We start from the raw sequence: 12,422 nt of genomic DNA, 5'->3' as shown, positions 1-12,422 counted from the left end.
GAGCGTGTGTCGAATTGTTTCCGAGCATGCGTCGGAATTTTGCGCGTCGGAATTGCTACAGTTGATCGGATTTTCCAATAGGAATTTTTTCCATCTGAAAATTTGAGAACCGGCTCTTAATCCTTTGTTGGAATTTCCGATCGTGTGTACGGGGCAAGAAACACTTTCCCAAACACTTTTTTCTCTCATCACCAAATTAAACACTACTTTTTCTCCATGTCACCCTCCTTAACCTCAGACAGGCCCACTAAATGTGAATCTATTTGTGCTCAAGGCCCTTATCAACTACGTATTTTCAATAGCCTCTATTTATAAAATCCTTCATGAAGAATCTTGAAGAATTCGCTATCTGTGGATCACCATTTGTATATGCGTTGGAGGGCATATATTCTTTTACAACTTTTTTCTTTAAATAACTGGGAAAACTCGAAATCCTCACATTGTGTGGTGTAGAGAGAGACTACTTATAAAGTCTTGATGTTTTGGCACAGAAGACCCGAGATACTCAATGCCCGTAACGCAATGACTTCAGAGATCTGTTGGAAATGCGATCATGGAATAGGCTCACATTATGACATTTCCTGGCTCTGCCTCAAATCCAATTTTTTCTGGGCTTCTTCAATGGCCATTCATCAGTTATTGATATGCTCCTCCCATTGGGTCCTGTCTACTATTTACTAGATTTACCTTTCCCTGGTATCACGAAGCACTAATCTTGCATATGTTAACTGCTGATAAGAGAGCCATTCCTATATACTGTAAAAAATATCAGAAAATGCCCTAGAACAGATCTGATCCTAGCGCTCAATGGATCTGATAAGCTTAATACAAGCTGAAATAAAAAACGCAGAAAAGCAGCTATTATAAAAGAAAATAGAAAATGTAAAGATATGTCTCATAGAAACATTAACAGCGCTATATGAATGCCCTGATTCACCTGAACCAAAAGTTCACAATCTGCTGAAATCTATTGTAATGGTCTCACAGGGGCTCTATCCTATGATCCACACAATCAATTAAATGAAATTACACTATCTGCAATAAGTCCCACATTGGTCTCTTATTCAAAGTGCTTCTTTAGTATAGGGTGGTTCTTATTGGTTATTCCCGATAGGCCCTCTGAAGACGTGATCCAATCACGAAACGTGTCAGGGCGTGGATACGCGACGCATCGTACACACAGAGGAAGCTGCTCCCGGGACTTACCAGCTGGAGATCTGCTTTGAAGGCATACCTATCTGAGTGAGCTGCAGGCTTTTATCTGATGTGCATTTCTACCTTTTATACCTTGTAAGCATACACATGTTGCGGGGAATGTTTTTATAATAAATACTGTTTTACACTGTGTTTTGCCTCTCTACTTCACTTCCATGACCGCTTATGCTGCATGCATGCACCCACTGTATTGAATCTACACGCACTGGGAGGAGAGTATCTGATGCTGTGCTGAGGCCAGGAGGAGAGTGACTGATGATCCCTGATTGAGAGGAGATTTTAAGGCATCACACAACTACAATCTGGTGAGTAGATTATCTTGAGGGGGACAGCGTTTGAAGGAGTGTCTGGACCTACCGGGAATAACCAATAAGAACCACCCTATACTAAAGAAGCACTTTGAATAAGAGCCTCTCTGATGGTTATACACCAATCTGGGACTTATTGCAGATAGTGTAATTTAATTTCATTGATTGTGTGGATCATAGGATAGAGCCCCTGTGAGATCATTCCTATATACTGGCTATCCATAGACTCACCATTCTAATCTCAGCTGCTGAATATCATTGCGGATATTAGGAGAATGGAATATTTCAAAGCTCTAACTAGCTGTAACACAATTTAACAAAATTTGGGCCACTTGGAACCAATCTGAGTCCTTCACATCGGTCCCTTGATGACCCAATCTTTTCTTATCGGCCTTTAGCTTCATTGACTTTTATAATTACTTATCTCTGGTGTGTACCTTACGTTTACTACAACCTTCTTTTGGCTTATAAGATGCTCACTATTTGAGTGATCTGGGGTCAGGGCCGTTCCCATCCTGGCTCACACATTTGTCTTTTACTTGTTGCTGTTTCTTTTGTTATAGCTATATGTTCTGACTTCTTTGTGATCTCTCACTGTGCTTCCACATTGGAAAAGTCTATTCCATCATCACTTGCATTCTAAGTTTGGAGACAGTTCCCTTATAGGAAAATAACAGTAAAACCCTGTAAGAGTTATGAAATTGTTCTTTCTCTATTGGAAGATGTGCATCTTGTTGAATGGGAATATTCTCTCTATTCCTTTTCTGCCTGATACTATTCAAATAGAACAGAAAAAAAAAATCTTACAAATAGGGACACAATCAGCAACGCTGTACCCAAATTACATTTTTATCATTTTGTTCACACGAATAGAGCTTTCTTTTGGTGTTATTTAATTATGACTTTGTTTTTTGTTTTCTTGCGATTTAAGCGAAAGAAAGAGGGAAAATTTTGGAAAAGAAAACAGTATTTTCTACTTTCTGTTTTAAAAGAAATCCAATAAAATCAAATTTTGTCATAAATTTCAGCCAAAATGTATTCTGCTACATGTTTTTGGTAAAAAAAAATCCTGTTAAGTGTATAAAAATTGGTTTGTGTGATCACGTACAGATATACGCAGATGATCATGTACAGATATGCGCATGTGATCACGGACATATGTGTGCGGATGATCACTGGGACATATGATTTTACTGTTACATATTTTGGGGACAGGTGTTTTTACTGTGTGGGGATAGTGTTTTGGGGACACTATTTTGGGGTACATTGTGTGGGGACACTAGGCTGGTGATCAGTGTGTAAAAAGCTGTAAAAGACAGCTCATACTCACTGATCACCGGCTGGCTGCAGCGATCCGCTCTCCTCTCCTCTGACAGCTTCTGTGTGAGGAGAGCAGGGCCGATCGCCTAGCAACCGGCTCTTTCTTTACATCACATGACGGCTGTCATGTGAGCAGGAAGGCCAATCACAGAGACCTCCTGCTGACCGGAGATGCACCGTGTCCGGGTGACACGAGCGCATCAGGATCGCACCCGTTGCACGCACACGCGTGAGCTCCCTCCTTCTGAGGGGCGTTCGTGAATGTCCAATCAGAAAGAGGAAGTGCCCACCCGGCCGTACATGTGCAGTGGCCGTGTGGGAGGTGGTTAAGTACAAAAATTATAAGTTAAAAAATCAAAGGCCCCAATAATATCTGCCAAAGTTCTGTCTAAGAACATCCCCTGAAACATAGATGTTTTACTAAAGGCAAGTAGACTGTGCACTTTGCAAGTGCAGTTGCAACCTGCAAGAGCATTTGCTCCAGAGCTTAGTAAATGAGGTGAAGCTTCACTTTGTAAAGATATGCAAGGAAAATTTTAAAAGAAAAAAAAAAAACAGCATTTATGCTTACACATGATTGGATAATGAAGGTCAGCAGAGCTTCCCCTCATTTATTTATCTCTGGAGCAAATGTCCTTGTAGAGTTCAACTGCACTTGCAAAGTGCCCGGTCAATATGCCCTTAGTAATTCAACCCCATTTTTAGCATGCCATAGGTAACAGCTTGATCAATTAGGCAGATTCTGACCAATTGATAACGTAGTCTAAAAAAGGAAATATTCAATGTGCACAAATAATAATCGCACAAAGAATAATTAAAAATTACTTGCAGAAATATGTGCTTTTTTATAGAATTATCATCATATAACCAAAGAACCTACCAGATTTACCAACGCCAGCTCTGCCAAACACTGCAATCTTCACTTCTGTACTCTTTGCCATTATCACGGTAAAATTATTGATCTTCTTTAATCGTTGATGCAACAGCTGAATTTGAAATTTCAAGCTGACTGTACCATTTTTGTTCTCCTTGAACAGGTTAAATCTACAACCTATAAAGACACAATTACAATAGTAGTAAATGCTGAACTATACTGTATGTGACAACATACTTGTAGGGTGAAAGGTCCTCCTCATGGAGACATCATGGGTGCCTTCTCTGTATCCATCAGCTACAAATCGGGAAAAAACAGTAGCCAAACTGCAGCCTAGCTAGCTCAGACCATTGACATACTAATGCTAAGTAGTCAGTAGTAGAATACTACAGAAACAGTCATTTGCAGGTTAAGTGTTTGCAGAGAAGATCACTGAACTGGAGTACGTAATTGATTTCTTCCAGCTCAACAATCTGACTGCAATAAATAAAGTCTGGGGCTTATTCCCATCCCCAAACTGTTCTCACAAAGCTGGGAGCATGAAATTGTCCAACATATCTTGGTATGCTGACACCTTAAGGCCGCGTACACACGATCGGTTAAACCGCTGAAATTGGTCTGATGGACCGTTTTCATTGGTCCAAACCGATCGTGTGTGGGCCCCATAGGTTATTTAAAAAAAAGCAAACTTGCACTGTGTTCAGTGTTCGCCTATCACAGAGGCCCTCTCGTCCGAGGACGAGAGGGCCTCCGTGATAGGCGGACACTAAACACAGGACGAGAGGCCCTCCGTGATAGGCGGACACTGAACACAGTGCCTCCTGGGAAGCTGATTGTTTCCGCCTATCACGGAACAGAAGACGTCGGAGGCGCGGCTTTTGAAAAATCGTACGGCCGCGATTCTGGTAAGGTAAGATGTTAGGTTACCGGCGTATAAGACGACCCCCGACTTTTAAGAAGATTTTAAGGGGTTAGAAAGTCATCTTATACGCCGGAAAATACGGTACTTACTGTAAAAATTACACTGGCAGTGAAGGGGATAACCACTAGGTGGCGCTGCAGGGGTTAAGTGTTCCCTAGGAAGTGATTCTTATTGTTAGGGGGCGTGACTACATGTGACACGTCACTGATGACCATTCCCAATCATGGGGAACGGTCATCAGTGACAGTGTCACTAGGCAGAATAGGGGAATGCCTTGTTTACAAAGGCATTCCCCTGTTCTACACTTGCCGACCGCAATCGCAGGACTCCCGGGAACATCGAGTTCCGGGGACCCGCGGCCACACTCGCGAGGCACGCAGCGGCAGATTTAAAGGGACATACCTGTACACCAATCTGCCCATGCCATGTTGTCGACGTAAATAGTCGTGCAGTGGTCGGCAAGTGGTTAAGCCTAACTGCAGCATTCCCTTCAGTGTGCATACCTCCTTTGTATGCAATTTCAGCAATAATTCCTCTAAAAGCCAAGTGTTTGTAAACCTTTCCATATACCAAGTGAAGTGACTATCAGGTGATACACAGAAATAAAAATAAAAAAATCATCCCACAAACATTGTACCTGTTTACTTGCAGTCTTCTCTTCTCTACATCCATTCAAAGTGCCGAATTTTTAAAGCTTTTCTGAGCAGTCACAAAAAATGGGCCTGAGAGCTGAAGTTACACTCTGCAGAGCTCAGTGAGGAGAGATTTGAGAGCTGATTGGATGGAAGGGACACACTCCCCCCTTCACACAGCACACAGGAACAGAGCTGAGACTGTCAATCTGCTGGAGGTCCCTCCCATCACCTTTTTTTCTCTTGGTGTCAGGAAAACTTGTCAGAAGTGACTCATGCTAATAGCAGAGGAACAAAGCAGCACTCACAAATAGCACTCAGGTCTCTTCAAGTGGTTGTAACGGTAGAAGTTTTTTTTTACCTTCATGCATTCTATGCATGAAGATAATAAAGATTCAGTATGCAGGTTCCTCCCCGTAGCCCCCCTAAAACATACCTGAGCCCGATCTCGATTCAGCGATGTGCACGAGTGTGGCTGCTCGCTGCCTCCTTGTTGGCTGAGACACAGCAGCGGGAGCCATTAGCTGCTGTGAATCACTGCCAGAGAGCCAATAAGGAGAGACATTATGGACACACAGATGAAGGCTCGGGAGCGAGCATGCATGAGTGCCCCCATAGCGTAGCGGCTTGCTCTGGCGGCACTCGGAGGAGAGGAGCTGCCAGGAGCACCGGCAGGGGACCAGAGAAGAGGAGGTTTGGTGCTGCTCTGTGCAAAACCGTTGCACAGAACAGGTAAGTATAAGATGTTTGTTATTCAACATTTTTAATAATAATTAAACTTTTACGATCACTTTAACTGGTTAACGCCCGCCGCATGTACATGTACGTCCACAGAATGGCACGTACAGGCATATGGGCGTACATGTACGTCCCCGCCTTTCCGTGGGTCGGGGGTCCGATCGCCCCCCCCCCCCCCCCGGTACATGCGGCGGTCGGTAACCCGTGGGGAGCGATCCGGGACGACGGCGCGGCTATTCGTTTATAGCCGCCCCGTCGCGGTCGCTCCCCGGAGCTGAAGAACGGGGAGAGCCGTATGTAAACACGGCTTCCCCGTGCTTCACTGTGGCAGCTGCATCGATCGAGTGATCCCTTTTATAGGGAGACTCGATCGATGACGTCAGTCCTACAGCCACACCCCCCATCAGTTTTAAACACACACTAGGTGAACCCTAACTCCTACAGCGCCCCCTGTGGTTATCTCCCAAACTGCAACTGTAATTTTCACAATAAACAATGCAATTTAAATGCATTTTTTGCTGTGAAAATGACAATGGTCCCAAAAATGTGTCAAAATTGTCCGAAGTGTCCGCCATAATGTCGCAGTCACGAAAAAAATCGATGATCGCCGCCATTAGTAAATTATAAATTATAAAAATGCAATAAAACTATCCCCTATTTTGTAAACGCTATAAATTTTGCGCAAACCAATCGATAAACGCTTATTGCAATTTTTTTTACCAAAAATAGGTAGAAGAATACGTATCGGCCTAAATTGAGGGAAAAAAAATGTTATATATGTTTTTGGGGGATATTTATTACAGCAAAAAGTAAAAAATATTGAATTTTTTTCAAAATTGTCGCTCTATTTTTGTTTATAGCGCAAAAAATAAAAACCGCAGAGGTGATCAAATACCACCGAAAGAAAGCTCTATTTGTGGGGAAAAAAAGGACGCCAATTTTGTTTGGGAGCCACGTCGCACGACCGCGCAATTGTCTGTTAAAGTGACGCAGTGCCGAATCGCAAAACCTGGCCTGGGCATTTAGCAACAAAATGGTCCGGGGCTTAAGTGGTTAAATGAGAAAAGTACACACTATAGAGGAATATGCTTTGTTCATATTTCATGTCTGAGTTTCAACCACTGAAATGTGCAGGAATGAGTGTACCTAGCAATGAACAAAGCTCCATCTAATCCTTCTCTGTGTGCTTGCCCACATCTGAGCCTTCCCTTGTTCAGTGTTCTTATATAAAAGTGCTTGTATGCTATGCAAACACAGAGACAATTGCTCTCTGCAGTGAATGCCGGCATCTGTAATCATTTCTCTCCACTGGATGCTACTTTAATGCTATTTGCAGTATTTCTGATGTGCCCAGTCACCAGCAGGCGATTATTATAATAAAAAATACCTATACTGCCCCCGGAAAAATGACCTTCTTCCTTTGAGATTCAAGGATTTACAAATGCTGGAGGATCAGAAAGCAGGAAGGCTCTAAAGGAAGATTGCAACAAATGATGCATTTGTGTAAAAGACAGTTAATAAACCTTGTGTTTGATGAGTTGATAAACACATATAGAGCGAGAACGTGGGCTGCAACATTGGCGTAGGAAGAACAGAACGAAGCAACCAGTTGAATATAAAAGGGAAGCAGGGAGGGGGCTGAGCTTTGTATTATGAAAGAAATACTATGAATAACTTATACGTCATTCTAAAAATAGCCTAAGCTACGGAAACAGGACTCATATTGCAGGCAAACCAAAAAAAAAAAAGCGACAGACTGCCTCCCGAAAAAAAGAAAAGTGTTAATTATGATTAGAGGCCATGTTTTATATAGATGAAGATTTGTTGTTACCTTGGTTACAGAGATTTTATTGTTCATTGAATAAAATAACAAGAAACTACCGTATTTATCGGCGTATAACACGCACCTTAATTTTAAGAGGGAAGTTTCAGGAAGATTTTTTACATTTTAAATAAAGAACTTTGAAGCAAAATAAGGGTCAGTGCCCATCAGCAGCTTCACAATTGCCCATGAATGCAGCTTAATCAATGCCCATCAGCAGCCTCACCATTGCCCATCAATGCAGCTTAATCAATGCCCATCTGCAGCCTCACCATTGCCATGAATGCAGCCTGATGAATGCCCATCTCAGGGAGGGGGACGGGATGAGCGCCGTCAGATTACATACAGCGAGAATCTCCTGTTTACTCAGCGCCCTCATTAATACAAAATCCCGCCTCCTGGACTGGCTTCTATGATTGACAGAACACTGGTTCAATGCCAGCCCAGGAGACAGGACTTCCTATTACAGAGGCCGCTGAGCAGGGCCGATCCTAGGCAGGGTGCATGGGTGGGGGCGCCGAAGCTCCAAAGTGCTCCCCTCCCTCCTGCTTGTCTGTGTCCAGAGGTGGAGCGCATGTAGCGGGTGCTGCGTTTCCCCTTCCCGCTTGCTCTCTCCACTGTGCAACTGACAAGAGCCCATATCCAGTCTGGGTACCACAGCGGAGCCTAGTACCGGAACACGTTCCGGTACTTGGCTCCACTAATTAATCCTGTCCGGTGTGCATGGAGCAGTCTCCTGTCTGCCCCGCCCCCTCTGCGTGTGTCGGCTCTTCTCCCATATACGGTGTGATGAGAGGCTTCTGGGTTGGCTGGAGCTGCTGCCAATCATCCCGTGCACTCCCAGAAATGCCCTCCGAGTGCCACCCTCCAAGTAACCAAAGATGCCCCGCCCCCTGTAATGTGCTTCTGCTCCCAGCGCGCCGGAGCTACAGGGATCTATTGGACAAGTACTGATCTATGGGGACACCTGATGGGGGACACCTGCTGTGGGGGGCTCTGATGGGGGACACCTGCTGTGGGGGGGGGGGCTCTGATGGGGGACACTAATGAAGACTTCTTAGGGGAGCATCTCTGTGTTTGAGTCGTAGCCATAGAAACATTTGTAAAGGGGAGGAGTTAGTGCGATGACCAAGCCCATGTGGGGCTCCAGAAATATTTCTGCTCCCAGGCGTCTGTGACCCTAGGATCGGCCCTGCCGCTGAGTAAACAGGAGATTTTCGCTGTATGTAATCTGATGGTGCTCGTCTCGTCCCCCTCCCGTTCTCTCCTTTGGCAGCCCAAATTGCAGTATCGGCCTATAACACGCACACACTGTTTGCAACTGATTTGCTGGGTAAAAAAGTGAGTGTTATACGCCAAAAAAAACAGTAGTTGCTTGAGAGCGCTAGTCTAACTGTACCCACAGATTTACACCCCCAAAAGGCATTTTCACCTTCCTCAGGCACTGCTCTCAGGTAGCTTTATCATAAAAATAAATACTCATTGTGGCAAAGTTGGCCTGTACTTTTAGAAGAGAAACAGCCCCAAAGAATCATGTTTCCACCTCTGTGCTTGACTGTAGGGATGGTGTTCTTAGGGTCGTGGTCAGCATTGTTCTTCCTCCAAACACAGCTAGTCGAGTTAATGCAAAAAAGCTAAATTTTGGTCTCATTTGACCACCACTTTCTCCCAATCCCTCTCTGAATCATTTACTGTAGATTTTCATTGGCATGACAGTACATGTGCCTTTTTGAGGAGGGGGACTCGCTGTGTTTGGACAAAGAAAAATACTGACTATGACTCTAAGAACACCGGGCCAGATTCACAAAAGAGATACGACGGCGTATCTCCTAATTTAACCACTTCCCGCCCGGCCCGTATTGGCGCGCGGCGATCGGTGATGCGGGGTGTCAGTCTGACACCCTGCATCTCCGATCTCGGTAAAGAGCCTCCGGCGGAGACTCTTTACCACGTGATCAGCCGTGTCCAATCACGGCTGATCACGATGTAAACAGGAAGAGCCGTTGATGGCTCTTCCTCACTCGCGTCTGACAGGCGCGAGTATAGGAGAGCCGATCGGCGGCTCTCCTGACAGTTGTTTATCAGCGCAGCCCCCCCTCGGATCGCCACACTGGACCACCAGGGAAGCCCACCCTGGACCACCAGGGTAGGGCAAATAAAAAAAAAAAAGCACAAAAAAAAAAGCATGAAAAAAAAAAAAAGTCTGAAAAAATAAATAAAAAAAAGCATAAAAAAAGATGCCAATCAGTGCCCACAAATGGGCACTGACTGGCAACACGGTTAAATCACTGCTGCCTCACAGTGGTCATCAGTGCCACCCCAGTGTCCATCAGTGCCACCCCACAGTGTCCATCAGTGCCACCCCACAGTGCCCATCCATGCCCAGTGCCCACCTATCAGTGCCCATCTGTGCCACCCATAAGTATCCATCAGTGCCACCCATAAGTGCCCATTTGTGCCGCCTATGAGTGCCCAGTGCTGCCCATGAGTGCCCATCAGTGCCGCCTATGTGTGCCCATCAGTGCCGCCTATGTGTGCCCATCAGTGCCGCCTATGTGTGCCCATCAGTGCCGCCTATGAGTGCCCATCAGTGCCGCATACCAGCGCCGCCAATCAGTGCCACCTCATCTGTGCCTGTCAGTACTACCTCATCGATGTCCATCAGTGCCATCTCATCCGTGCCCATCAGTGCCGCCATATTAGTGCCCATAATTGAAAGAGAAAAACTTATTTACAAAAAAATTAACAGAAAAAAATAAAAACGTATTTTTTTTTTCCAAATTTTCAGTCTTTTTTTAGTTGTTGCGCAAAAAAAAAAATCGCAGAGGTGATCAAATACCACCAAAAGAAAGCTCTATTTGTGGGGAAAAAAGGACGTCAATTTTGTTTGGATACAGTGTAGCATGACCGCGCAATTGCCATTCAAATTGCGACAGTGCTGAAAGCTGAAAATTGGCTTGGGCGGGAATGTGCGTAAGTGCCTGGTATGGAAGTGGTTAAATGGCACACGCCCATTTGAAAAGCTTCTGTCTACTCTACCAGGGGTTCTTGAGCCAGAGGTTTATGGGAGGCCACTCCCTGCACGTTGGGTTCTACTACAAGGTATGTGACACATCCTCAACATATTATTACATTCAGAAAACTGTATCTAAGGGAGTGGCATCTGCTTGATCATAAACATTTTTGACATCCCCTCAGCCATTCCTTAGACCCCTTGATTGGTAAGATCATTTCTTTAATCAAGGGTCAGGAAAAGAGTGTCTTTGTATCAAACTAAGAACATCAGCCAATTTTTTTGATGTGGCACAAAACTCAAACTCAAAAGCCTCGTACACACAACCAGTTTTCCCGTCGTGAAAACTGCCATGACAGCTTTTGGCCAGGAAAACTGGCCGTATGTATGCTCCATGGCAGTTTTCCCGAGAGGAAAACTGCCGGGAATAGCGGCAGGAAAAACAAAACATATTCTTTTTTTTTCTGCCGCGATTCCCGGCGGTCTTTTTCCCGGCAGTTTCCCTATGGGAAATACTGCGGTGGAGCACACGGCCGGGATTCCCAGCCAATGCCCTCACCGCAGTTTTCCCGACAGGAAAACCTCCGGTGTGTACAAGGGGAAAGTTACCGAGCAGGTTCTCAGTTTTCCCCCCGGGATTCCCGGCGGACTTTTTCCCGGCAGTTTCCCTATGGGAAATACTGCGGTGGAGCACACGGCCGGGATTCCCAGCCAATGCCCTCACCGCAGTTTTCCTGACAGGAAAACCTCTGGTGTGTACAAGGGGAAAGTTACCGAGCAGGTTCTCAGTTTTCCCCCCGGACTTTTTACCGCCGGGAATCCCAGTCGTGTGTACAGTGCTATAGCAAGACTGCAATATTGTAGTGGACAGTCTGAAACCTTTTGGGAACCAGCGACACAGTGATCAGCGCTAAAAATATGCATTGTCACTGTAAAAATGACCAGTGGCGGCCCATATTGCGGCCTAATCCATGCGTCTGTCCCCCTATCTCCATGCAGGTTGCCGGACACATGGATTTCAATGGGATTTTTTATTTTGGAATCACATGATTAGAGCCTGGGGATTTAATTGGCTTTAAAAATTGATGGGCTTGGGGCACCGAGTACTGCGCCCTGAGCCCACCCAGTTGTGTGACAATAGCAAATTATTATTGGCTATTGTCTTCCTGAGTCTCCTCCTGGCCAATCAGGAACCAGGTCCTGAGACCCGATTGGCCAGGGAGTCTTAGGACTTCTGGCCAATCGGGTATCAGGACCCACTTTCTGTTCCTGTTGCATTTTAATAAAGTTAATAAAAAAAGAAAGAAAGAAAAAGCAGTATTAATAAGCATTGTAACAACACATCACACTGCCCTTAAAAAATGCACAGCAGCACACAGCATTACGCATGGCCTCACACGACCAAGTTTCTCGGCAAAAAACAGCAAGAAACTTGCTGGGAGAAATTTTTTTGCCGAGGAAACCGGTCGTGTGTACATTTTCGTCGAGGAAACTGTCGAGAAACTCGATGAGCCAAAAAGAGAGCATGTTCTCTATTTCCTTGACGGGAATGGATAAAATTTGCTTGTCGAGTTCCTC

The 12,422-nt window shown here is 44.9% G+C and overlaps 1 protein-coding gene across 2 annotated transcripts in view; it reads right to left on the bottom strand.

Annotated features, from left to right (window-relative positions):
- The window catches only part of RERG (RAS like estrogen regulated growth inhibitor), a 45,406-nt gene that overhangs the window by 11,842 nt on the left and 21,142 nt on the right, over positions 1 to 12,422 (bottom strand). For both annotated transcript variants that reach the window (XM_040345529.1, XM_040345528.1), the window contains exon 2: positions 3,724 to 3,894. In XM_040345529.1, coding sequence (XP_040201463.1) covers positions 3,724 to 3,784 — 61 coding nt within the window. In that variant the 5' untranslated portion in view covers positions 3,785 to 3,894. The remainder of the gene's footprint in view (positions 1 to 3,723; positions 3,895 to 12,422) is intronic.

The sequence above is a fragment of the Rana temporaria genome, chromosome 3, assembly GCF_905171775.1.
Source record: "Rana temporaria chromosome 3, aRanTem1.1, whole genome shotgun sequence".
In the NCBI taxonomy this organism is placed as follows: domain Eukaryota; kingdom Metazoa; phylum Chordata; class Amphibia; order Anura; family Ranidae; genus Rana; species Rana temporaria.
Note: the sequence above shows the minus strand (reverse complement) of the source record. Positions and strands in the feature narration are given on the sequence as shown.